Raw genomic sequence first — 25022 nt, 5'->3', positions numbered from 1 at the left:
TGCCAGTTGACTAGCCCTAGATTTACAGGACAGAAAACGATTTGAGTAAAGAAAGTGAAATTTCATGTCTGGTTTATAATTTGATTTGTGATCATGTTAAAGGAGTATTCCAGGTTCAATACAAGGAGGTTACAGTAAGTACGAGATCTGAGGTGTTACCCCCTTCTTTGTCTTTGCAGAGATCCGGGAGGCATTCAGGGTCCTGGATCGGGATGGCAATGGCTTCATCTCCAAGCAAGAGCTTGGCATGGCCATGCGCTCACTAGGGCACATGCCCAGTGAAGTAGAGCTGGCAATAATCATGCAGAGATTGGACATGGATGGTGAGTTGTCCAACAAGTTCATAAATACATTTGGTGGCCACTGTGTATTTCAAAGTACCATACTATTGCCATCTGATACAATTCCTTTACTTTGCATCACATAGGCTTTGAAAGGAGATGTTTTGAGAGGTTTTGGTGTGTTACCATTGACAGGTTTATTTACTTTAAACTGCTTTTCTTTGGTTTAGCATGGGAATTGAATCCAAAGTGTGGTTTTTATGTAAGAGGGTCTGATAATGTTGTAGAGTTGATTTGGATATGAGCATTTTGTGATTGTACTTAATGTGTTATTCATAAAAAGAATGCTAGTGTGCATTCTGGACATGAAAGACTGTCCAAATCCAAAATCTTTGTTTCAAAATGCTGTTAGGCCTGAAGTATTTTGTGGTTAATTTGTAGTGAAGATGTTTTTTGTACAAAAAAAAAAAAAAAAAAAAAAAAAAAAAAACAGCAACAACAACCATGTTTTCATCCTATATTGACATATGGCAATAAAACACCATCTGGAAATTACCTTTGACTTCAGGCTGTTAAATGTAGAATAGGAATCTCACATAATTCTTTTTAATTTTTTTTATGACAGCTATATTTCACATATACACATAAATCACATTTTAATAGGATTTCCCCCCCTTTTTGTGAGTCAGGGACTTTACATAGATGTCTGAGGATTTTATTAGTTTCAGTTGCACTTTTCTATTTTGAACCAAAAGCCATGCATGTACAGTATGATATAGCAGTACAACAAAGACTCAAGTCTGGACCATAGCTAAACATCAGTGACAGATACCATACTTATACTTTTTGAGAGAAAAAAAAATACTAACAATAAAAAATTGGTAATTCTCAGGAAACAATGCCATTTGTGTTATAATATTACAAGAAAAAGATTGTTCCTCTATAATAGAGTTCAACTATTGAGTGTACACAAAAAAAAAAAAAACATATTTTTGCTATTTTTAATATTTAAGCATTTATTCCATCCAATTGAGTTGTGTAATGTTTAACTAAATTAAATTATATATATAATAATATATTATTATTATTATTATTATTATTATTATTATTATTATTATTATTATTATTTTATTAAAGATTACTTAATTCAACTTTATGGAATTTTGTTATGAAATTGAAATGCATAAATCTTTAAATTCTTTTTTGAGTGCAAATTCTTGAAGTGTAAACATTCACTGATAAAGACTGTAAGAGAAACTTGCCTGTTTGAACTGTTTGGTCATTTTTTATGATGTCAATCCCTATGATATGATGTTTAAAAGATAAAACCATTATTTCTTTAAGAGTGGAAATATCACAGCATAACAGGGTTGAACAGAAAGTGCAAGGACAAAGATAAATTCTGCATTTTCTCAGAAAATCATGAAACTTTTTAGAATAATTTCAATAAATTTAGGTAGGTTGAGTCTTTGTAACCCATTAAAATATTTTACATTGCACACTAAACAGAGTCAAATATGTCAAATAATGTGGCCAAGTTCTTTATCCTGTTAATGTTATCCATGATATGTCATACTAAGGACTTACATAGCACACAAATGGCACTGAGAATGGCCCCAGTAAGTTTAAATAGGAGACTGTGATTGGATTGCCAAAAGAAGTGAAAGTAGGACATAAAATTCGGTTTTGGATTGTATTACAATATTGAGTTGTCATTGTTAAATTCTTGCCAAATATCAAAGCCAATGATTTTACTTTCCATTATTTTTATTAAGAATTATTATTATTATTATAATAATAATTATAATTATATATAACGCATTAACACATGCAATTAATTTAAAATGTATAACGCGTTCATTTTTCTTAATCTCAATTAAGTCATGTACCAATTTGACATGAGATTCTGACATTTTATTCAGCTCCGTGTGTGTTATAAACACTGTTAGAAGGTGGGGCCTTTGCAATGTGTTTAATGGGGACATTACAGTCATATACACACTAAAAACAAACACTCAACAGCAAGTCCATGCCGATGATCAAGTGCTGGAGAAAGGACCTCTTATAAAACTAATCTACTGACAGCCCTAAAAGTGCTACTTATGATTGCTACAGTAGAAAGTGTGATGGACTTGTTCATCTAACATTCGAGAAATGATTAATGTAAATCCTGATGGCTCTAATTAAAATTCTTCACTGTCCACATGTCTCTATATTTAAGGGCAGTGTTACTTGACCATTGTCACCTGAAATGAGCCGAGCTGCCAGACAGCAGATGAATTTGTTCATCTGATGTAATCAGATGTACCTGTACCTGAGGACTCACATAAATGTTCAGAGATCAGCTGGATTTAGTCACATCTTCAGGAGCAGCACTTGTCTGAAGAAGACAAATAAGTAGTTTTGCATGCAAAGGTCCCACTCATTCAAGCACTCATTAAAAGGGGGGCCTGAGTAGCTCAGCGAGTATTGACGCTGACTACCACCCCTGGAGTCACAAGTTCGAATCCAGGGTGTGCTGATTGACTCCAGCCAGGTCTCCTAAGCAACCAAATTGGCCTGGTTGCTAGGGAGGGTAAAGTCACATGAGGTAACCTCCTTGTGGTTGCGATTAGGGGTTCTCGCTCTCAATGGGACGCATGGTAAGTTGTGCATGGATCGTGGAGAGTAGCATGAGCCGCCACATGCTGTCAGACTCCGCGGTGTCATGCACAACAAGCCATGTAATAAGATGCACGGATTGACTGTCTCAGAAGCGGAGGCAACTGAGACTTGTCCTCCGCCACCTGGATTGAGGTGAGTAACCGCGCCACTACAAGGACCTACTAAGTAGTGGGAATTGAGCATTCCAAACTGGGAGAAAAGGGGATAAAAATACATTTAAAAAACTCATTGAAAGACTTTAACTGTAGTGTGTTAAAGGGGAGTGTTTAATTTCATGATTTAAATCATGTCGAAACTAAGGCTGTCGATTTTACACGCAGATTAATTATATATAAAAAGGTGTTAAAAATTAACACACTTAAATATGCCCCCTGACTGTATACATAAATTCCGTAATAAGGAACAAGGCCCCAATATTTTGCTCATATTGCATATACAGTATTGTAGTTGCACCCGTGAAGATGCTCCAAAAGTCTCTGTCTGACGTCTGTTACTGTTGTTTTTTGTGTGCTTATTTTCGCTTATTTTGGTGAGGCAAATGGCTTATTTTGGGCTTGTTTTTCCGGACCAGGTTGCTTGTTTCTCTTGTGAGATTTGGCAACATTGCTATTAGTATTTCACCCACCCCTTAGTGCAGAGTACAATCACTATAAAAAGAATGTTATTAACCATTATTTTCTTTTGTTCTAACCGGTAACCTTTTGGAAAGTAGGCTGTGGAACTTCTGAACCAAAAAAAAAAAAAAAAAAAAAAAAAAAAAAAATATATATATATATATATATATATATATATATATATATATATATATATATATATATATATATATATATATATATTTTGCTCAGAACGAACCGAAATGAAAAACATTTAGTTTTTAGTCCCTGCTTCAAAGTTCTGGCCACCATTCACTTGCATTGTGAGGACCTACAGAGCTGAAATATTCTCCTAAAAATCTTCATTTGTGTTCAGCAGAACAAAGAAAGTCATACACATCTGTGGTGGCATAAGGGTGAGTACATGATGAGAGAATTTTCAATTTTGGGTGAACTATTCCTTCGAACAGATTGACAAACTCAGTTGCAAAATGGATTACTCTGGATTGTTGGCCACTGATAGGCTTATGTTCCATTATATGGAAAGAAAGCAAACACATTATTGACTTCTTAAGCCACTTTTTTATTGTGTATTCACTCATATGCCACAATAATGTAATATCTTTGAATTATTAGAATTATTATTTTTCTTATAAATATATTACTATTTTTAGAATTCTTTTTTGTTTTATATTGCATTATCCTTATCTGGGGCACCTTTTCCCAGCAAATTCTTTTCAGCAAAAGATGCCCTCAATTTTAAATTGAGCTCTTGTAAACCAGATTCTGACTTTATTTTTATTTTTTTTCAGGTGATGGACAGGTGGACTTTGATGAGTTCATGACGATACTCGGACCTAAGCTCCTCTCCTCTGAAACACGGGAAGGTTTCCTCGGAAACACAATAGACACCATATTCTGGCAGGTAAAGAGCCATGGAGAAAAATTTACGTACTTTTAATCCTTGCAGGAACATTTGCAGAACTAAATTTCAAAGAACTGAGTTGTGCAATGTCTAAATCCTTAAAATTACAATATTACAGACACAAAAGTTTTTATTTGCATACTGCAGGTTTGTGTCTGGGATATATCTGCTTCTGTCTGAATGATGGTTTAGGTGTGCATTGTGTGGATAATGTTTTGTGTATTTTGCACAGTAACATTTATATATTCATTAAAATTAATAAGAATATAAGTTGGCTGATATGATTTGGGTGATATCAATGTTTGGCATGCTCATTTTCAAGCTGAGCGGAGAGGAGATCCCTATGGATCTTACGCCTTGCATTTTGATGAACTGCTGTATGATGTGATATCAGAGAAGATGAAACGGAGTCCATGCCAGCCCCACTTGGCTAAGACAGGTGGTTGTTACCGTGGCTGTCCATTTTGGTGGACTTGAAAAGAGGTCTCTGAGTGAATTTTATAATAGACATAATAGACATGTCTTGATTTTAATGAATTGTTACCTTGACTGGCAGCTATAGCACTGTAAAAAATAGGCTCAGTGCATTGATTTATTCTGCAGTTGATTTAAAGCTGAAGTGTGTCATTTCTGCACCACTAATATCACCAAACAGAATTTTTCACTCAAGCTGGATTACGGGTGGTTAGTGAATTAGACGCAGGTTTTTAGCTGAAATACAGCACACTGATGCAACACTTTAGTAAATTCCCCCACAATGTTAAAAAACAACTTTTTTGGGAAATCAGCCTACTAATGGCTAACTTATAGTTGTCTCTGCAGATTAACCTGGGATGGTTTATTTTAACATCGAAAAAAGTCACACTTCAGCTTTAAAGGAGATGTGTCCTTTTGTCATTTTTATACATGAAGTGTTTGATCTTGCAGTCTTATCTGTGTAATTGAATCAACTCCCAAGAGTAGCTCATTCACCGTGCGGGTACAGAATCATTGAAACGGCCCCATCCATCATCTTTCTGTGAAGTGGGATGAATCACTGTTTACATTATGAAGGACGTTTCCCTGTTATGGATCCAATTGCAGCCAATGCAGGTTAAGAAAGCTGCTTGGGTGCCTTCAACCATTTGTGCTGTATTTTAACACAGGACAGGACAAACTGTGTTGTAAGTGTCTTTGCTTGTTGTGACAGAGTTGCCCCTAGTGTAGTAGCTGACAAGTGGTTTTGCCTCAGGATCAAGATTTGCCAACACTGCCAAAATTGTTTATCATACAAAAGTAAATAAGAATATCCTTAAAATCAAGCATTGAAATTTATTAAAATGATAATTTATCTTTATCCATAAAATGAATGTTAATCTCCTTTTGTGTTCCACGACTATGTTTATCCACATTGCAAGTGAACCTGTGTTCAGTGTAGTCTGGGATGTATTTTTCTTTTACTTTGCGTAGTTTTGTTCAAGGTTTTCAAACATGTCATGCAACCTTTCCATGTTACCATCTGCCTAATTTGGCAAGCTTTACTCAAGTGACAGATGAATTTGCACCAAAATACTGAACATGAAAATTACATGACAGTTACTGTGGCAACATTTTTGCAAAATGAGATTACGTGTTTCCTTGCATGCATTGCTGCAGTTCTGAGGTAAAATGTCCACTGTGTGGTGCTGAAAGCGAGTAAACTGTTCTCCCATACAGATGAGATTTTAAAGGGAAAGTTCACCCAAAAATGTAAATGTTCTCATCATTTACTCACCCTCATGCCTTCCCAGATATGTATCACTTTCTTTCTTCTGAAAAACACAAACTAAGACTTTTAAAAGAATATTTCTGCTCTTTTGGTCCACACAATGCAAGTGAATGGTGGCCAGAACTTTGAAGGTCCAAAAGGCTGTATAAAAGTAATCCCTAAGACTCCAGTGGTTAAATCTATATCTTCTGAAGTGATATGATAGGTGTGGGTGAGAAACAGGTCAATAAATCTACACTTTCACTTCCACATTCAGGTGATGAAGTGACTTTCACTTTCACTTTTAGCCACCTAACGGTTGGGGCTGGTCAAAGGTAGAGATTAATTGTCAAAAAGGACTTAAATATTGATCTGTTTCTCACCCACACCTATCATATTGCTTCTGAAGACATGAATTTTACCACTGAAGTCTTATGGATTACTTTTATTCGTTTTTGGACCTTCAAAGCTCTGGTCACTATTCACTTGCATTGTATGGACCTACAGAGCTGAGACATACTTCTAAAAATCTTAATTTGTGTTCTGCAGAAGAAAGAAAGTCATATACATCTGGGATGGCATGTGTCATGATTCACTGTTGTTTGCCTTGTGTTTCTCCCCTGTCATCTGTTCCTCCTGGACTACATTTCCCATAATTCCCTGCCCTCATCACTGCCAGCTGTCCTTGATTGTCCTCACCTGTGTTTCATTAACTCATTAATCTTTGTGTATATTATGCCCTGATATCTGTTCAGTCCTTGTCAGTTGTTATGTGTTTTGACCTCCTGTGTATTACCAGTGCCCATCGTTGATGTTTCCTTTGTTCCTGTGTTTTCCCATCGTGGATGTTTTCTTTGTTCCTGTGTTTACCCCGTTAATCTGTACTTTGTTTATTTTATTAAACACTGTTTAGCAGCACCTAGATCCAGCTCTCGTGACTTCCTTCCAATACGTGACAGAACAACTGACCACACAAATGGATCTAGCGGTGATGTTCGTCCAGTTGAGCCGGGAGGATTTGCCCATAAGAGAACACTCCCTTCATTTCAACACCATTGCCAGCTTCTCGGGATTTGTGGACTCCCATCTTAAGTCGATCTACCAGATTGGACTATTAGCACACCGGTGGAGGGATTTGCCGGAGACGGGAGACCACACTTGGAGGGAGTACGTGAGGTTAACCCAAGAAAATCTTGCTTCTGAGGATCCTCTTTTCTCTGTCCTGATCCCGGCTTCCAAGCCATCCACACCTGAGTCCTCTCCACGCCATGTCACAGCCACATCTGAGTCTGCTCCACGCCATGTCACAGCCACGTCTGAGTCTGCTCCACGCCATGTCACAGCCACGTCTGAGTCTGCTACACGCCATGTCACAGCCACGTCTGAGTCTGCTCCACGCCATGTCACAGCCACATCTGAGTCTGCTCCACGCCATGTCACAGCCACATCTGAGTCTGCTCCACGCCATGTCACAGCCACGTCTGAGTCTGTTCCACACCATGTCACAGTCAAATCTGAGTCGACTCCATGCCATGTCACAGTCCAGACTTCCGCGACTCATTGCTCCAAGCATTCCGCGGCCCTGGTCTCGAAGCCCTTCACAGCCCTTGTCTCCAAGTTGAATTATCCGCCACTGATATCGGTGCGTAGGGCCACAAAGACCCTTACACACAAATTGTCAGTGCCCTTGCCAGCCACAGCCACCAAGTCTCTGCCATGTACACGACCACAGAGGTCGTTTCCAAGTCTCAGCCCATGTACACGACCACAGAGGTCGTCTCCGAGTCTCTGCCCATGTACACGACCACGGAGGTCGTTTCCAAGTCTCTGCCCATGAACACGACCACGGAGGTCGTTTCCAAGTCTCTGCCAATGTACAGGACCACAGAGGTCGTTTCCAAGTCTCAGCCCATGTTCACAACCATGGAGGTCATCTCCGAGTCTCTACCCATGTACACGACCATGGAGGTAGTTTCCAAGTCTCTGCCCATGTACACGACCACAGAGGTCATTTCCGAGTCTCTGCCCATGTACACAACCACGGAGGTCGTCTCCCAGTCTCTGTCCATGTTCATGACCACAGAGGTCGTACCTGAGTCTCTGTCTACGCCCATGACGACAGAGATCGTTCCCGAGTCTCAGTCCATGCCCACGACCACAGAGGTCACTCTCAAGACTCTGTTCAAGTTCACGACCACTGAGGTCATTTCCCAGTCAACCTGGACTCTTAGCCTCGAGCCTGCCATGGCTCCACCTTCTAAGGCTTTGCCCCTCGAGCCTCCCATAGCTCCACCTTTCACGGCTCCGCCCCTCGAGCCTCCCACAGCTCCGTCTTCCACGGCTTTACCCTTTGAACCTGCTATGGCTCCGCCACCCACAGCTGCGCCCCTTGAGCCTACCACGGCTCCGCCTGCCACAGATTCATCCCTCAAGCCTCCCACGGCTCTGCCTTCCATGGCTCCGTCCCTCAAGCCTCCTACAGCTCTGCCTTCCATGGCTTTGTCCCTCAAGCCTCCTACGGCTCCGCCTTCCACGGCTTCACCCCTCGAGCCTCCCACAGCTTCGCCCCTCGAGCCTCCTACGGCTCTGCCTACCACGGCTCCACCCTCAGAGTCTTCCACGGCTCCAGTCTCTACCCTGTGGTTGCCACCAAGGCCTCCTGACCCTGTTTCAGCTCTGTGGCCGCCAACCAGGCCTCCTGATCCAGTCCCTACCCTGAGGTGGTTTCCTGGCCATCCGCCTGATATACTCTGGTCTCCTGGGTCTTCTGGCCATCCACCTGATCTGCTCTGGTCTTCTGAGTCTCCTGGCCATCCACCTGATCTGCTCTGGTCTTCTGGGTCTCCTGATCGTTCACCTGATCTGCTCTGGTCTCCTTGGTCTCCTGGCTGTCCGCCTGATCTGCTCTGGTCTTCTGAGTCTCCTGGCCATCCGCCTGATCTGCTCTGGTCTTCTGGGTCTCCTGGCCATCCACCTGATATACTCTGGTCTCCTGGGTCTTCTGGCCATTCACCTGATCTGCTCTGGTCTTCTGAGTCTCTTGGCCATCCACCTGATCTGCTCTGGCCTCCTTGGTCTCCTGGCCGTCCGTCTGATCTGCTCTGGTCTCCCTGGTCTCTCGGTCTCTCACTTGCATTGTATGGACCTACAGAGCTGAGACATACTTCTAAAAATCTTAATTTGTGTTCTGCAGAAGAAAGAAAGTCATATACATCTGGGATGGCATGTGTCATGATTCACTGTTGTTTGCCTTGTGTTTCTCCCCTGTAATCTTTTCCTCCCGGACTACATTTCCCATAATTCTCTGCCCTCATCACTGCCAGCTGTCCTTGATTGTCCTCACCTGTGTTTCATTAACTCATTAATCTTTGTGTATATTATGCCCTGATATCTGTTCAGTCCTTGTCAGTTGTTATGTGTTTTGACCTTCTGTGTATTACCAGTGCCCATCATGGATGTTTTCTTTGTTCCTGTGTTTACCCCATTAATCTGTACTTTGTTTATTTTATTAAACACTGTTTAGCCACACCTAGAGCCAGCTCTCATGACTTCCTTCCAATACGTGACAGCATGAGGGTGAGTAAATGATGAGAGAATTTTCATTTTTGGGTGAACTATCCCTTTAAGATTAATGCTCTATTCAGTTTTAAATGAAGAAAACCTAACTCCCTACCTTAAACCTAAACCTAACCGATAGTGTCATTAAAAGTAGGTGTGACATGAAAAACGCAATTGCTGAAGCAACCGTGTCATTTTGTGGCGCTTCCATCACTATGGGAAAAGTAACGTGTCCACTCGCATACTCTTTAGGACTCGTCCTTTGCATCGCAAGTGCAACACGATATCAGTTAAGCTAAAATGCAATTTGATTGCATCGGAACAAGCTTATAAATGTAGTTGGTTATCTAATTCAAATGTTAAAATGTATCGCTTAGGAAGTCATGTGCTATAGTAAAAGTGTTTTGAAGTCATAAGATAGCATTGTGTGAGGAACAGGATAAAAAGTAAATGTTTATGCACTGATAATCTGCCCTTTTAATCAGGATATGTGTGTAACAAAATTAAAGCCATTGTTGTTTTTGCACCTCTAGTGTTCATTTCACCAGAAAACTGCTGCGATACATACAACGAGCCATTTAAAAATAATTTTGCAAAAATGTAGTTATAGAAATGTGTTTTTATGAGACCAGGTTGGAAATGCTGTAGAGTTTGATTGGACGCACGCTCTTTGACGTCAACAACAAAAGATATGGAAAGCGGTTTCTTCTCTTTTAAACATTTCCCTAGCCATGTTTTATGGTAAGTTGCATTTTATTAACTGCATTCAGATTTATCCCTGTTTTTCCCTGATGCCAACCATCCAATCTGAATAGACCTAAGATCCATTTTTGGGTTGCGACTCACCAGTTCTATAGATGATATCTGACTATCCTCTGAGCGCTTTTCTATGAAGCCTGAGCTATTCCATTCCTGTGTTATTCATCTGGAATACGTCGAGCAGAAGGGTTATCTCAGAGCATTGTGTGGCTGTCAGTGGTTTAATCATATTTTATGAATCACTCCCCAGCCTTGGAAGAGGACTGTGCTCTTAAGTATTCATTTTCCGCCGTGCTGCTGCTGCGTCAGACTTGTTCCATCAGTGCTACATCATCACATCAGTATTCTCATGCACTTAGAGTGGCTCAGTCATACTTTACTTAATGGTGTCTCTACTGTGACAGCTTAAGCAAATACTGTAACTGTCCTACAGCAACCTCCTTGCCTACAGCCCTTTCCATTATATGCATGATTAGTGTATGTTTATTATGTCCACTCTCTGATGTTCTTATTATGTAAATGTAGATGCAGTTGACTGGCAGTGTCACTCCTGGGATCAGAGAATTTGCCTTTTTAGTCTGGGGGTGCAAATGAGAAAACTTGGGTTAGGTGCAAACTCTAGAGACGGTTCAAGCTTCACTATAAATATATATATATATATATATTTTTTTTTTTTAAATAGCCTGAAATTGTGCATGACAATTATTATTATTTTTAATTTTTTTTATAATGTCACTAAAAAAAAACGACACTCATGTCACCCCGTAAAAGTCCACTATAGCTTGGGATTCAAGCACCTGTACTCATTTTGGAAACATTCACCCGGCATACGATTGTCAGCTTTGTCATCCTGTTCTTGAGTGCTAAATACAGTTCTGTTCACACAGTTCAGTTATAAATGACAGTGACAAACAACAGCTTTCTATTACTGAACTGAACTGACTGAGTGGTGATTATAACCACTTTGCCCTTTAGCAAGGCACATAACCCTAGGTTTCTCCAGGGAAACTGTCCCTTTAAAAAAAAATGGTGTAAATAATAACTTTGGATGAAACAGCAAATATTCTAGGGTCAGATTACAATATATTTAATTTTATATAAATATCTTATTTTAACTGTGTAAGACAATAATACAAACAATAACAAAACATTAAAGATGGAATTTCTTATCTTGTCACTTATTTGTAACTTACAACCTTTTTATTGTTCCCTAATGAGCTTCCATTTTAAAGGATATTCTAAAGACGAACTAGATAAGATTGTTGCCAACATTGCATTTAGCAAAGCTTTTCTGTTTACTGTCTTACAGCAAATACATTAATAAACACTTTTTCTTAAAAAACACTACTGTGATTAACAATGGCAGACTTCAGCTAAAGGACATTTTTAGGCTACAGCAAATACAAATAAATATACAAAATTGATTTTAAGAGTATAAATAAAATGTTTAGAGATTAAAAAAGCAATACAGCTTTGTTGTATATGGCCATGCAAAGGCAAAATGCAGTAACTATACATTATGTCAAACTGTGGTATACTGTGGTAAAATACTGGTAGTATTCTTCAATCTCCAGTCTATGCCAAAAAAATGGAAAGAAAGAAAGAAGCACTCCTACAATCCCTGCAATTTTCTCTATATCAATTTTGCTAAATAATAGTGATTAAAAATGTATGCATTGTAGTGTATTGATTCATTATCAGGACAAAACATTATCACAGTACTATCTTGTATCAATTTTTCCCAGTAATTTGCAATGACTCGCTTTTGGATCTGCAAGTCTCGTTATAAATTAGTGACTTAAATGTTGTGTGACATCAACTTCTTATTAATGTTTAGGCTACGGGGGGTTAAGGGTGAACAGCTTGAGTACTTTAAGCCAAAAGCCATTGAGTCACATTGCCATGTAGCTCTCAGGGGGGACTGGCCCTCTGTTTTAATGCAACATCATAAGAAGCTATTGCCTTGGAAGCATCAATGCAGACATCTGTGTGGCACAGCATAAAGCCTCAGAAGCCTGAGACATCTATCAAGACGAGAAACTGAACCCGGACCCAATATTCCTCTCAGATCTGTGAGGATCAAACTGATATTCACTCAAGGCTCACCCACATACTAGCTCACCCTCTCAGTCTCCTTAAAACATCTGAAATGAGCATATCAAACCAGGATTAGTGAATTAATGCCCATGTCTGGGTTTTAATTACCACTGTGTGTCAGGTTTGTTAATCTGCCTCAGAGCGGGAGACCTCACTGCGTTTGGTTAATGAGACGAGGACTTTGTCTAAGAGATGACAGAGGATAATGATGGATCATTGTGAGCAATCAATGAGCAATGATGAGAAAATTAGGAGCATGAAAAAATCTGTTCTCCAAGCTCACTTCAAAGCACAGTGACACAATTGCTTAGTGTGTCACAACTGAATGTCCCATCTGGAAGACTGAGGTGTTAAATTCAAGTTGGTAGTGCACCAAACTGATGTGATCATGTGATGCTGTTATTGCATAAGCTACAGAATTTCTAAGAAGCGTCAGTCACTTTTCATCTAATGTTGCTCATGCTAATGCTTATAGAGCAGACCGGGGCTACTTGTCACAATGGGAAAGTGGTCACAAGAGCTAAATCTCAGTAACTGTAGGGTTTAGAGTCAAAATTATGTAAGTGTATATGTGTGTGTGTGTGTGTGTGTGTATATATATCATTACACACACACTGGCTAAACTACTTCAAAGAGTTCTCATAAAAAAATCCTCCACATGCAGTAATGACAGCTTTGCAGATCCTTGGCATTCTAGCTGTCAGTTTGTCCAGATACTCAGGTGACATTTCACCCCACACTTCCTGTGGCACTTGCCATAGATGTGGCTGTCTTGTTGGGCGCTTGTCATGCACCTTACACTCTAGCTGATCCCACAAATTCTCAATGGGTTTAAGATCCATAACACTCTTTTCCAATTATCTGTTGTCCAATGTCTGTGTTTCTTTGCCCACTCTAACCTTTTCTTTTTGTTTTTCTGTTTCAAAAGTGGCTTTTTCTTTGCAATTCTTCCCATAAGGCCTGCACCCCTGAGTCTTCTTTTTACTGTTGTACATGAAACTGGTGTTGAGCGGGTAGAATTCAATGAAGCTGTCAGCTGAGGACATGTGAGGTGTCTATTTCTCAAACTAGAGACTCTGATGTACTTCTCCTCTTGTTTAGTTGTACATCTGACCTTCCACATCTCTTTCTGTCCTTGTTAGAGCCAGTTGTCCTTTGTCTTTGAAGACTGTAGTGTGCACCTTTGTAAGAAAGCTTCAGTTTTTTTTGGCAATTTCAAGCATTGTATATCCTTCATTCCTCAAAACAATGATTGACGGACGAGTTTCTAGAGAAAGCTGTTTCTGACCTAATACTGACCTTATGACATGCCAGTCTATTGCATAGAGACAATATTACATAAAGAAGGTTGCTGGTTCAATCCCCACAGCCATCACCACTGTGTCCTTGAGCAAGGCACTTAGCTCCAGGGGGATTGTCCCTGTAATAAGTGCACTGTAAGTCACTTTGGATAAAAGCATCTGCCAAATGCATAAATGTAAATGTTGAAAGTATACCTAAATATATAATTTATCTTAAAGTCTAAACATAAGAGAACATATATACTGTATGTACTATATATCCATTATTAAACATCAAATTTGTAAGCAAAACAAAAAATACTGAAAAGGTTTATAAAAAAAATAATAATAATATTAATAATTCTGACAAAACTAAAATATTAGAAGTATGTAATTTTATCTTTTGTTCTTTGTAGGAACACTTTTCATAAATAGAATTGTGGTGTAGGTGGAATAAATTATGAAGTTCTTGTGGAATAAAGTATGAGCGTAGGCACGGCGGGTGGCCGCTGATTACAGTCCTTGCCACCATTTTTAACTCCACACTTATGACACACTTGCCATTCTCAATCACAGCCTTGACTAAATGACCAAACATCTTGCTAGCTTCACTGGAATCTGCTTACTGTATGTTTTTTACCAACAGCTATTTTCACAAATTTTATATTTTTCTGTTGTAAGAAATGTTTCATCAATGGTTTAGGGAAATGGTGCATGTTATAAACCCTGTCTGTCATATTACCATGGTTTCAGTTCAGTAGGAAAGGTTGTCCTTTGAAGGATGCTGACATAAGGCATTGTTCCAGGCTTGACCAAGGCTGAGATGGTGATTGGCTCTAAAGGCTGTCTCGATGCAGGGCAGTTTTGTAACAGATATGAAGTGACAAGGTAAGATGCGTTGAAGTGCTGATTTTAAAAAGCATTGAATAAAGGTGATCTGGGATGATAGGTAGATTGCCATTAACCTTCCAGTGTCACGTTTCTCATCTAGGTGACCTTAACAGATCTGATCAGATAGTTCATCTAAAAATGAAAATTCTGTCATTATTTACTCACCACCATAGTGTTCTAACCCTGTACTGTATGACTTTCTTTCTTTGGTGGAACACAAAAGGAGATGTTTAGGCCGTATGTTAGCATAATTTTTTCCATACAATAAAAGTGAATGTTCACTGAGGCTATCATTCATCTGGTATGTCTCTTTGTATTCCACAGAGAAAAGAAAATCATATGGGTATGGAACAACATGATGGTCAGTGAAGTATGAAAGAATTTTCATTTTAGGGTAAAATTTCCCTTGAGTCATACTTAAAAAAAAAAAAAAAATAAAGTATAATTTTATATATATATATATATATATGTATATGTATGTGTATATATGTAAATAAATATAAAATATAGTTTTTGTGATTTGCTTTGATTCTTACAGTGATTTATTTTTTCTCTCTGTCTTTTAAAATTATAGTAGGCTATGTATAGTTTGTTAGTTTATAGATTATTTTGATTTAATGTGTTTCCTTTTGTTGAAAATGAAAATTTGCCACCTTGGCTGAATCTTGTCAAGACGCTAATGAATGTGTATTGTCCCTTATTTATTACTTAAATAAACAAATAAATGTCTTTCATTTTATAACAAAATACCTAAGAGGCATTTTATTTTAAAGAAATATAGCACAGACACGCTTCTCAAGCAAAACATTTCACAAACAATTGTTTCAAAATATTAAACAATACATATACTGTTTAAAATGACAACAAAGTATTTGGAGAATGAACTTGAGGGGAAACATCATGGTTACTTGTGTAACCTCCATTCCCTGACGGAGGGAATGAGACATTGTGTCGATGTAGTGACACTAGGGGTCACTCTTGGGAGCCCAAGACACCTCTGGTCTTTGATAAAAGGCCAATGAAAATTGGCGAGTGGTATTTGCATGCCACTCCCCCAGACATACGGGAATAAAAGGAGCTGGTATGCAACCACTCATTCAGGTTTTATGCTGAGGAGCCAATATAAGGTCCGGCCATTTCAGCGGGTAGTTCAGCATTGTGGCAGGAGGGACACAACGTCTCGTTCCCTCCATCAGGGAATGGAGGTTACACAAGTAACCATGACGTTCCCTATCTGTCACTCACTCGACATTGTGTCGATGTAGTGACTCTAGGGGTCCCTATATGAAACGCCACAATTGGCTGAACTGTGTTACGTGAACTGGCGGTGTGTGGTGGGCAGACTACTGTGTGCCTCATAGCCAGCACACCAGGTCGACACGTAACCTCCCACAACATAGTTATGAGTGTCGAACGGCCCTATTTGGGGACAAGTCGACTACCCAAGAGATAGAGACAGGCTTAACCCAGTTGTGGCCTCTTTTCCCCTTCTCTTTTTTCCACTCCCTAAAAAAGGAGGATTATCTGACTGGGCCGCCATGTCTAGTCGGGGGGTGTCCCTCCCAAGGGGAAGACACAGCGGAGACCACACCTCACCCAAAGAGAGGGTAGGGATATTTAAGTAGAAGGATATGTCACATGGTCTTTCCAACCATGTGGAGAGTCTTCAAGGTAGATCCTGCCCAATGGGGGAGGAGTTACTACAAACATGGAGACTGGGGCAGAGGGGCTCTGCCCAAGGAATATGCAATATGCCGATAGGGAAACGAATTAGCAGAAGATATATATCGCATGGGGTTAGCCTTACAGGGAACCGCCACATGCGGAGCACCTACCCCAGAACAGGACTCTTAGTTAGCATGTGTACTGGGCCGGCAGCGAATCTCTCCAAAAAATCGACTGCCACAGGGCTCGGAGGAAGTCAACCAGGGAACAAACTTGTGAACACTACTGGGAATTAATGGTGAAAGTCTTCAGCTCAAAAGGAGGTGGAAGGCGCTATGTGCAAGCGATATACCCGGCCGGCTATCCCGGGCTTATCCGCTTGTGTTGCGTGCCACTACCTGGGATGAAACCGGTTCCACCCGGAGGTTGTAGAACCTTGCAAAGGTGTTGGGTGTTGCCCAGCCTGCTGCTCTGCAAATGTCTGTTAGAGAGGGACCTCTGGCCAGGGTCCAGGAAGCCGCTACACCCCTGGTAGAATGGGCTCGTAGCCCTTCCGGGGGCGTCATGTCCTGGGCGAGATATGCCATAGTTATGGCGTCAATGAGCCAGTGGGTGATCCTCTGCTTGGAGACAGCGCTTCCTTTCCGCTGTGCACCAAAGCAGACAAAGAGCTGCTCAGAGATTCTAAAGCTCTGCGTGCGATCCAAATAGATGCGTAAAGTGCGCACCGGACACAGCAACGACAGGGCTGAGTCTGCCTCCTCCTGGGGCAGTGCTTGCAGGTTCACCACCTGGTCCCTAAAAGGGGTGGTGGGAACCTTGGGCACATAGCCCGGTCGGGGTCTCAGGATCACGTGAGAGTAGCCCGGACCGAACTCCAGGTACGTTTCGCTGACAGAGAACACTTGCAGGTCGCCTACCCTCTTGATGGAAGTGAGCGCAGTCAGGAGGGCAGTCTTCAAGGAGAGTGCCTTAAGCTCGGCTGACTGCAAAGGCTCAAAGGGGGCTCTCTGTAGACCCTGAAGAACTACAGAGAGGTCCCATGAGGGAACAAGGCACGGTCTGGAGGGATTCAGCCTCCTGGCACCTCTTAGGAACCTGATGATCAGGTCGTGCTTCCCTAAGGACTTACCGTCGACTGCGTCATGGTGTGCTGCTATGGCGGCAACATACACATTCAAGGTGGAAGGGGACAGCCTCCCTTCCAACTTCTCCTGCAGGAAGGAAAGCACTGATCCGACTGCACATCTCTGGGGGTCTTCGCATCGGGAAGAACACCATTTAGTGAACAGACGCCACTCGAAGGCATACAGGCGCCTCGTAGAGGGGGCCCTAGCCTGAGTGATTGTGTGTACCACCGCAGGTCCGAACTAAAATGTGCTTGCCCTGGATCAACGTCCGGAACCTCCGCAGGGCGAGCAGAATTGCCAACAACTCGAGGCAGTTGATGTGCCAATGCAGTTGCGGACCCATCCAGAGGCCGGCGGCTGTGTGCCCGTTGCAAACAGTGCCCCAGCCCATTTTGGTTTTGCCTGTCATGACCACGACGCACCTGGAGACCAGTTCTAGAGGAACACCTGCCCGTAGAAATGAGAGGTCAGTCCAAGGGCTGAAAAGACGGAGACAGACCGGCGTGATGACCACGCGCTGTGTCCCGTGTCGCCATGCCCATCTCGGGACTCGAGTCTGGAGCCAGTGCTGAAGCAGCCTCATACGCATCAACCCGAGCGGGGTGGCCACCGCCGAGGATGCCATATGCCCCAGGAGCTTTTGAAAAAGTTTCAGTGGGGCCGCTGTTTTCTGTCTGAACGCCTTCAAACAGGCCAGCACCGACTGGGCATGCTCAGTCTCCTTGACGGCGCGCCTTACGAATGAGTCCAACTCCAAACCAAGAAAAGAGATGCTCTGAACCGGGAGGAGCTTGCTCTTTTCCCAGTTGACCCGAAGCCCTAGTCAGCTGAGGTGTGAGAGCACCAGGTCCCTGTGTGCACACAACATGTCTCGAGAGTGAGCTAGGATTAGCTAGTCGTCAAGAAAGTTGAGAATGCGAATGCCCACCTCCCTTAACGGGGCAAGGACAGCCTCTGCGACCTTCGTAAAGACACGAGGAGACAGGGACAGGCCGAAGGGGAGGACTTTGTACTGATACGCCTGACCCTCGAATGCAAACCGCAGGAAGGGTCTGTGTCGAGGAAGGATTGAGACGTGGAAGTACGCATCCTTCAGGTCTACCGCCGCGAACCAATCTTGATGCCGGTCGCTCGCCAGAATGCGTTTCGCGTCAGCATCTTGAACGGGAGTCTGTGTAGGGCCCGGTTCAGTACTCGCAGGTCAAAGATTGGCCGCAACCCACCACTCCGATGCTGCGCTCGAGAGCTCATCATCTTCGCGGGCTCTGAACAAGAAGCCAGACTCTCCGTGAGACGAGCCAGCGAACTCATCCGGAAGCCCGATTGGGGCAGACGAGCGTGCTGGGGAATGGGAGGTCCGCGGGGGGATACCTGGCGGAGACGATCCCAATGGGTTCCCCAAATCGCCCCCAGTGCTAGCCGCGCTGGCCTCATACCCGTAGGTAGAAGGACCGAGGTGGGGAGCCGCTGGGGTGGTTTGAAAGCAAGCCGCGACCGCAACGTTGCCATGGTCATGTTCTCGCAGTGAGAACATGAACCATCCACAAACGCTGCCTCCGTGTGGGTCGCGCCCAGACACGAAAGACAGCGAGCATGACCATCCGAAGTTGAGAGATAGCGACCGCAACCAGGAATAACACACATTCGGAAAGGCATCTTTAAAAAGACGTTCCGTGTGTGCCGCTCTTTTAGAGAAATATATACTCTTTTAGAGGAGAAAAAGCTCTTTCAGAAAATATACTCTCTTGTTTTTCTGCCGAAGCGCCCAGAGGCGTTCTCTGCAGTGCACCAGTGAAGAGGAGGGAGAAGCCGCTGAAATGCACCGTCAGATCCAGCAGAGGTGAACGAACAGTAGTATTCGGCTCAATGAGCATGACCGTTCGGCTCCGAGAGAAAATCTGAATGAGTGGTTGCATACCAGCTCCTTTTATACCTGTATGTCCGGGGGAGTGGCATGCAAATACCACTCGCCAATTTTCATTGGCCTTTTATCAAAGACCAGAGGTGTCTCAGGCTCCCAAGAGTGACCCCTAGTGTCACTACATCGACAGAACGTCGAGTGAGTGACAGATAGGGAACTGACATCCACTAAACTTACTTTGGGATCAGTTATTTAATAAATGGCTCAGAAAAGTGGTTATTTCTGAGAAAATGTCTAGTATCTAATACCACTTGATTTTATATTTTATTATCTATTTCAATTAAATGTATACATTTTTGAGTGTGATGTAAGTGTCCAAGTGTATCAAAATAATTTTTGGGCCCACTGTATATGTAAATGTGCATCAATGAGCTAGTGAATGTACACACACTACCGGTCAAAGGTTTTGAAACACGACTTTAAGATCTCATGATCTTAAAAATTTTTGATCTGATGGCAAATGCTTAAATGTTTGAAATTAGTTTTGTAGACAAAAATATAATTGTGCTACCATATTAATTTATTTATAATAAAACTAAAACTTTATTAAAAAAAAAAAGTTTTTGAAATTGATGACTTGGACCAAATAATAAAGAAAAGCAGCCAATAAGTGCCCAACACAGATGGGAATTCCTTCAATACTGTTTAAAAAGCATCCCAGGGTGATACATCAAGAAGTTGGTTGAGAAGATGTCAAGAGTACATGTCTGCAAATTCTAGGCAAAGGGTGACTACTCTGAAGATGCTATAATATAACACAGTTTTGATTTATTTTGGATTTTATTTAGTCACAACATAATTCCCATAGTTCCATTTATGTTATTCCATAGTTTTGATGACTTTACTATTATTCTAAAATGTGAAGAAAAAAACAATTATAATAAAGAATGAGTAAGTGTTTCAAAACTTTTGACCGGTAGTGTAAATTCTTATGAATGAAAGAGTTAATTATTAGTTTTGAAATGATCATAAGCATTAACTTCAGTGCCAGTTACATTTCTCTATATTCACTGCATTTTACCTCTCTGCTCCAACTTAAAAAGTGCTGGTCCTGTTGCGCTGGAGCTGGCAGGGTGTGAATGTGTTAATTTGCCAGTCTAATTGTTTCGTGCTTGTACACGGACTCCTCTTGTAAAGTTACACAAGTAAGTTCACAGGCCAACAGCTCTAGTCTAGATCAGCACTTCTGAGCAATGTACGGTATTTCCCCAGTTTTGGCTCTAAAGATTTCAAATAACACAAAGACTCCAACACCAGCCAGAGTTTTAGAGACTCTTTGATTTTTATATATGAATACTCATTAATATTTTATGATTTCTCCTCTGTATGGTAACTCTCTCTCTCTGTGTGTGTGTGTGTGTGTTTATCTTCTCCCTAAACCAATCAAATAAATGAATAATGCACAAAACACATTTATTTATTTTAGTGTTTGGAGAATTGGCTGGCACTAGGAATTTAGGCCCACTCTCTTTCAGTGCTGCCCAAGTAGTTGGCTACCGGAAACAGGCGCGAGTCAGAACAGTGTAAGTAGGAAGCGACTACAGAGTAATTGTCTAAATTGCAGGACCATCATTCATATCCTTATTATTGTTCAGGGCCCACAGTTGTGGATTTTTTAGTACGTGTCTGCTTTATATCAGCTCTTTTTCTCATTCCTGGTGAACAGTACTGTGGTTTCATTGCCTGGATTTATTCTTTGGGGTACTGGGAAAGGTAATGAAGCCCAAAGTTATGTTTTGGTCAGTTCAAAATCATCTGTTTTTTAGATTTTGCAGAAGAGTGACTTAAATGGAGTTGAAAAGTTCTTAGTGTTTCAGAATGCCCACAGGTTTTGACCTATTATTTCCATACTTGGCTGTCAGGCAATGACTTATAACAGATCAAGTCTGACTGATAACATTCAAGTCTAGCTTTAAGAAATTCAGTGTTTACTGTTTGTAAAAAAAAAAAATCTAGCTAGCCCAAGTGCTGCACCATCAACTATGCTATACTAAGAGATAACTGCCTTTGCCTCTGGTACTATTTGCTCTTGACAAACTAAACAAAACCTTAAAAGGTCTGCTTCACCAGTGTATCGCCATGAACAAAGGCTGCAAACTCAAAGTCATCGCTTACATGGAGCTTTTTTACCTTTCATGATGTTCAACAACATATTTTTGTTGTAATAGTTTTGAAAAAACAGTGTACCTACATCAAAATGCAGACATAGTTGCAGAAATGGTGCTCTAGGCTTTTATGCCTTTATTTATTAGCACAGTTTGTCGAGAGAAACAGGATATTCAATGAGAAAAAAGTAGGGTGGGATGTGAATTGAAAAGTGGTCTATACTGTATATATGACAGGTGGGTGGAAGAGAGGGCTTGAAAAATAGAAGGGCTTTTTGACGACAGCTGAAAAGTAAAGCCGTTTTAGAAGAGGAGTGAGTTCAATTACATTTTCATGAAAGATTGCATACATTTAGTTTTCTTGGAATAACATACACAGATGAATCAGACTGATCACATTGTGAATTCGGCAACAGTAGGTCAAAAGTTGTGGTGCTGAAATTGGACAGTGCTTATCGCGATTTGAATCAGTGCCCCCAGTAGAGGTCTGCACGGGCCTTAAAATGAATCCCGAACCCAACCCATACACGATACTGTGTGGCCCAACACTACCGAACCAGACCTGAAATCGCTTACTATTTAATTTCTTCTCCTAGCAAGTACTGTTGCAATAGGCTGTATTTTTTGTAAGCATATAGGCAACATTTGTAACAGTATTGAAACAGTAAACATACACAGTTTTAACAAAGCAAGGCAGCCCCTCAGTACACTAGAGCAGAAGGGAAAAAAGCATTGACTGACTGTTTATTTGCTGAAACTTCACTTGGTGCAGAACAATCTGGAATAAAATGAAACAATACAACAGTCCCCTCTATGCAGCCTGAACTTGTTCAGATTTTTGAATCTTTGTGACAACTATGCTAAAAACAATCTAGATGCAGCACAAAGAATGAAACAGAGCGCAGGTGTCTCAACATGGTGTTTAAAATATGGCGGTCCCTCGTGAGACACTGAAGAAAAAGTGAGGCACGGTGTAAATGTCAAAGACATTCGTCCAGCATGTGTTTATACTGGAAAACAATGGGAAAACAGAACAGACACACGCAAAAACACATTCAGCCCCTAACTCGTCCATTCATGTGTCTGTGAGTGAGAGCACGTGCACAAAACAAGTCCTGTAAGCCTGATTATTATTTTCATTCATACAAACCCGAACCCGACCAGAACCCAAAGTCCTACTTGAAAAACTGACCCGAACCCAGCCCGAAACCCATCGGGTTCTCGGGTCCCATTGGGCCCGGGTCGGGTTGCAGACCTCTAGCCCCCAGTAGTCAAAGCTGGAAGTGTTGTTGAGGTAAAATGTCCACAGAGTGCTGTTAAAAGTTAGTTTTTTTTTAGTTGTAAATTATGTAATACAGTCAACAGGAATGCATATTTTATTAACTCTACTCCCTAACCCAAACCAACCCTAAACCAGTGGAGTAAAAATTAAATTTTAAAGTGAAAAGACAATATTAGAATCACACTCACCATTGTTTATGTGAACACAATTATTTCCTGGTTTCCAGGGGACAACGTGTTATCAATAGCACCACAGAAAACAAATGAATGTCTGATGGGAGATGGCATTTGTCAGTAATTCGGCAGTATGGGGTTGATTTCAAGGTACATGAACATTACTTTAAATTGTAATGATGCAGTCTTCGCAGCAGGCTGAAGGTGTGCTTTGTAAAAGAAGGTGGTGATAAGTTTGAAACATGGCTTTGGCCTCCAATGACTCATGCATCATGTATCGCCCTCCACTCCTGACATGCTAGAACAGGAAGGTAATTGTGCTTTTGAGGTGCCTGACTTTACAAAGAAAGGTGAGAAAAATCTCTGCAATAATCTTTGTTTTAAACACTCCCCACAGAAGAATGTAAAATGTCAATGACATGCTTCTCTAGTCCTCAGTTCAATTCGATCACTCGGCTTTCTATGCCAGAAACATTTGATTAATTATGTAAATAACATAAACATAAAATTGCTAAAAAAAAATTAATAAACTCTTATTTAGCACTATATTTACTCAATTTCACACAAAACTTTAACTTTGTAAAAAATAAATTAAAAATAATATTGTATTTTATATGGTAGATAGCAGTTTCTTCTGATTTCTGTTTAGTCATCAAATTGTAACAATTTATTTGCATATGAAAATTTTTTTAATATATTAAGAAGGAAATAACAGTACACACAGTAGTCCAGCAACAATGGATGGTATGTCCACATTAGCAATCGCATTTTCTCAACAACAAAAAAACAAAAAAAAATACAGAATCAAACCAATGTACATACAGTGTAATTTACTTATAGCACACATGAAGCCCTTTTACTTTGAAGTTGCATTCACAGGCTCGTGCAGATCCAGCACAAGCAGCAGCAATCACCTGACAATTGAATGACCTGGATCATCTGCTTGGATTTTTAGGGACTGACCTTCGTAATTTGTGAATTAGAGGAACTTTTGATGCTGATCCTGAAGTTTTGATTCATGCTGATAGCATATGTGCTTTAGAGAAAGATATTAAATGAACGCTCGACAGGAAGAAAATGCTAGATTTTGTGAGGTTTGTGAATTACATCTGTTTAAATGAGATATCTGCATATTTGCAAACGGTATTAATATTTGCCTTTTATCATTAGAAAAGAAAGTCAAAAGTGACAGGGAACTGCTGATGAGAGACTGTTAGAATACATGCTTCAGAGGAAGATTTATGATCGTTCCACAGGATGCTGGATCTACTCAGTGGTGTAGTAGTGTCTGAAGAGGTGGGCATACTGTGAATTTATGAAAATGCATAAATCCCCCCCCCCCCCCCAAATAAACTTACAAAATGTATATCAGAGTAAGTTTCCTGCTGGCATGGTGTAGAGTACACTGCAAAGGACCATGGTATGGTAACTTGATGTTAAATATGTATTCAAATTAGTAGGTGTAATTAATGTTCCTTTTATTAGGCTACTGTGAAAATTGTTAATACTTTATTATTACTCTAGCTAATAAACTAATTCATAATACGCAATAAACTGTTAAGCATTGTAGCTAATACAAGTGTAGTAATGTTCACATTAACACATTATCTTGTATTAACATATAGTATATAGCCTACATAAAAATTGGTTTTACTTGTGTACTATTATGTGCTTTTCTGTGTATAGTTAAATTGTTTTCCTATTTATAAATTATTGAAATGATTTGATATCACGAGAAAAGGCACCACAGACAACAGTAAAAGGCAAAAGAAAAACAGCACTAAAAACTAGCAGGGGTGCAATAAAATGCAGTATTTTCACAAGTTTAATTGCATAAGTATATATATATATAAATTACGTTTAGCAGGGAAATAAATTTACAATGCAAATTATGGTTAGTCCAAAGATGTGCATCAGACACTGGAAATGTTCCGCCCCTTACTGAAATGGAAAATATTGTTGATTAGCAAAT

General features: G+C 40.7%; 1 protein-coding gene across 2 annotated transcripts in view; it reads left to right on the top strand.

The window, feature by feature from the left end:
• The window catches only part of caln1 (calneuron 1), an 88891-nt gene that overhangs the window by 30724 nt on the left and 33145 nt on the right, over positions 1-25022 (top strand). For both annotated transcript variants that reach the window (XM_051678807.1, XM_051678806.1), the window contains exons 3-4: positions 180-323; positions 4351-4463. In XM_051678807.1, coding sequence (XP_051534767.1) covers positions 180-323; positions 4351-4463 — 257 coding nt within the window. The remainder of the gene's footprint in view (positions 1-179; positions 324-4350; positions 4464-25022) is intronic.

Source organism: Myxocyprinus asiaticus, chromosome 39 (assembly GCF_019703515.2).
Source record: "Myxocyprinus asiaticus isolate MX2 ecotype Aquarium Trade chromosome 39, UBuf_Myxa_2, whole genome shotgun sequence".
NCBI classification, from domain to species: domain Eukaryota; kingdom Metazoa; phylum Chordata; class Actinopteri; order Cypriniformes; family Catostomidae; genus Myxocyprinus; species Myxocyprinus asiaticus.
Note: the sequence above shows the minus strand (reverse complement) of the source record. Positions and strands in the feature narration are given on the sequence as shown.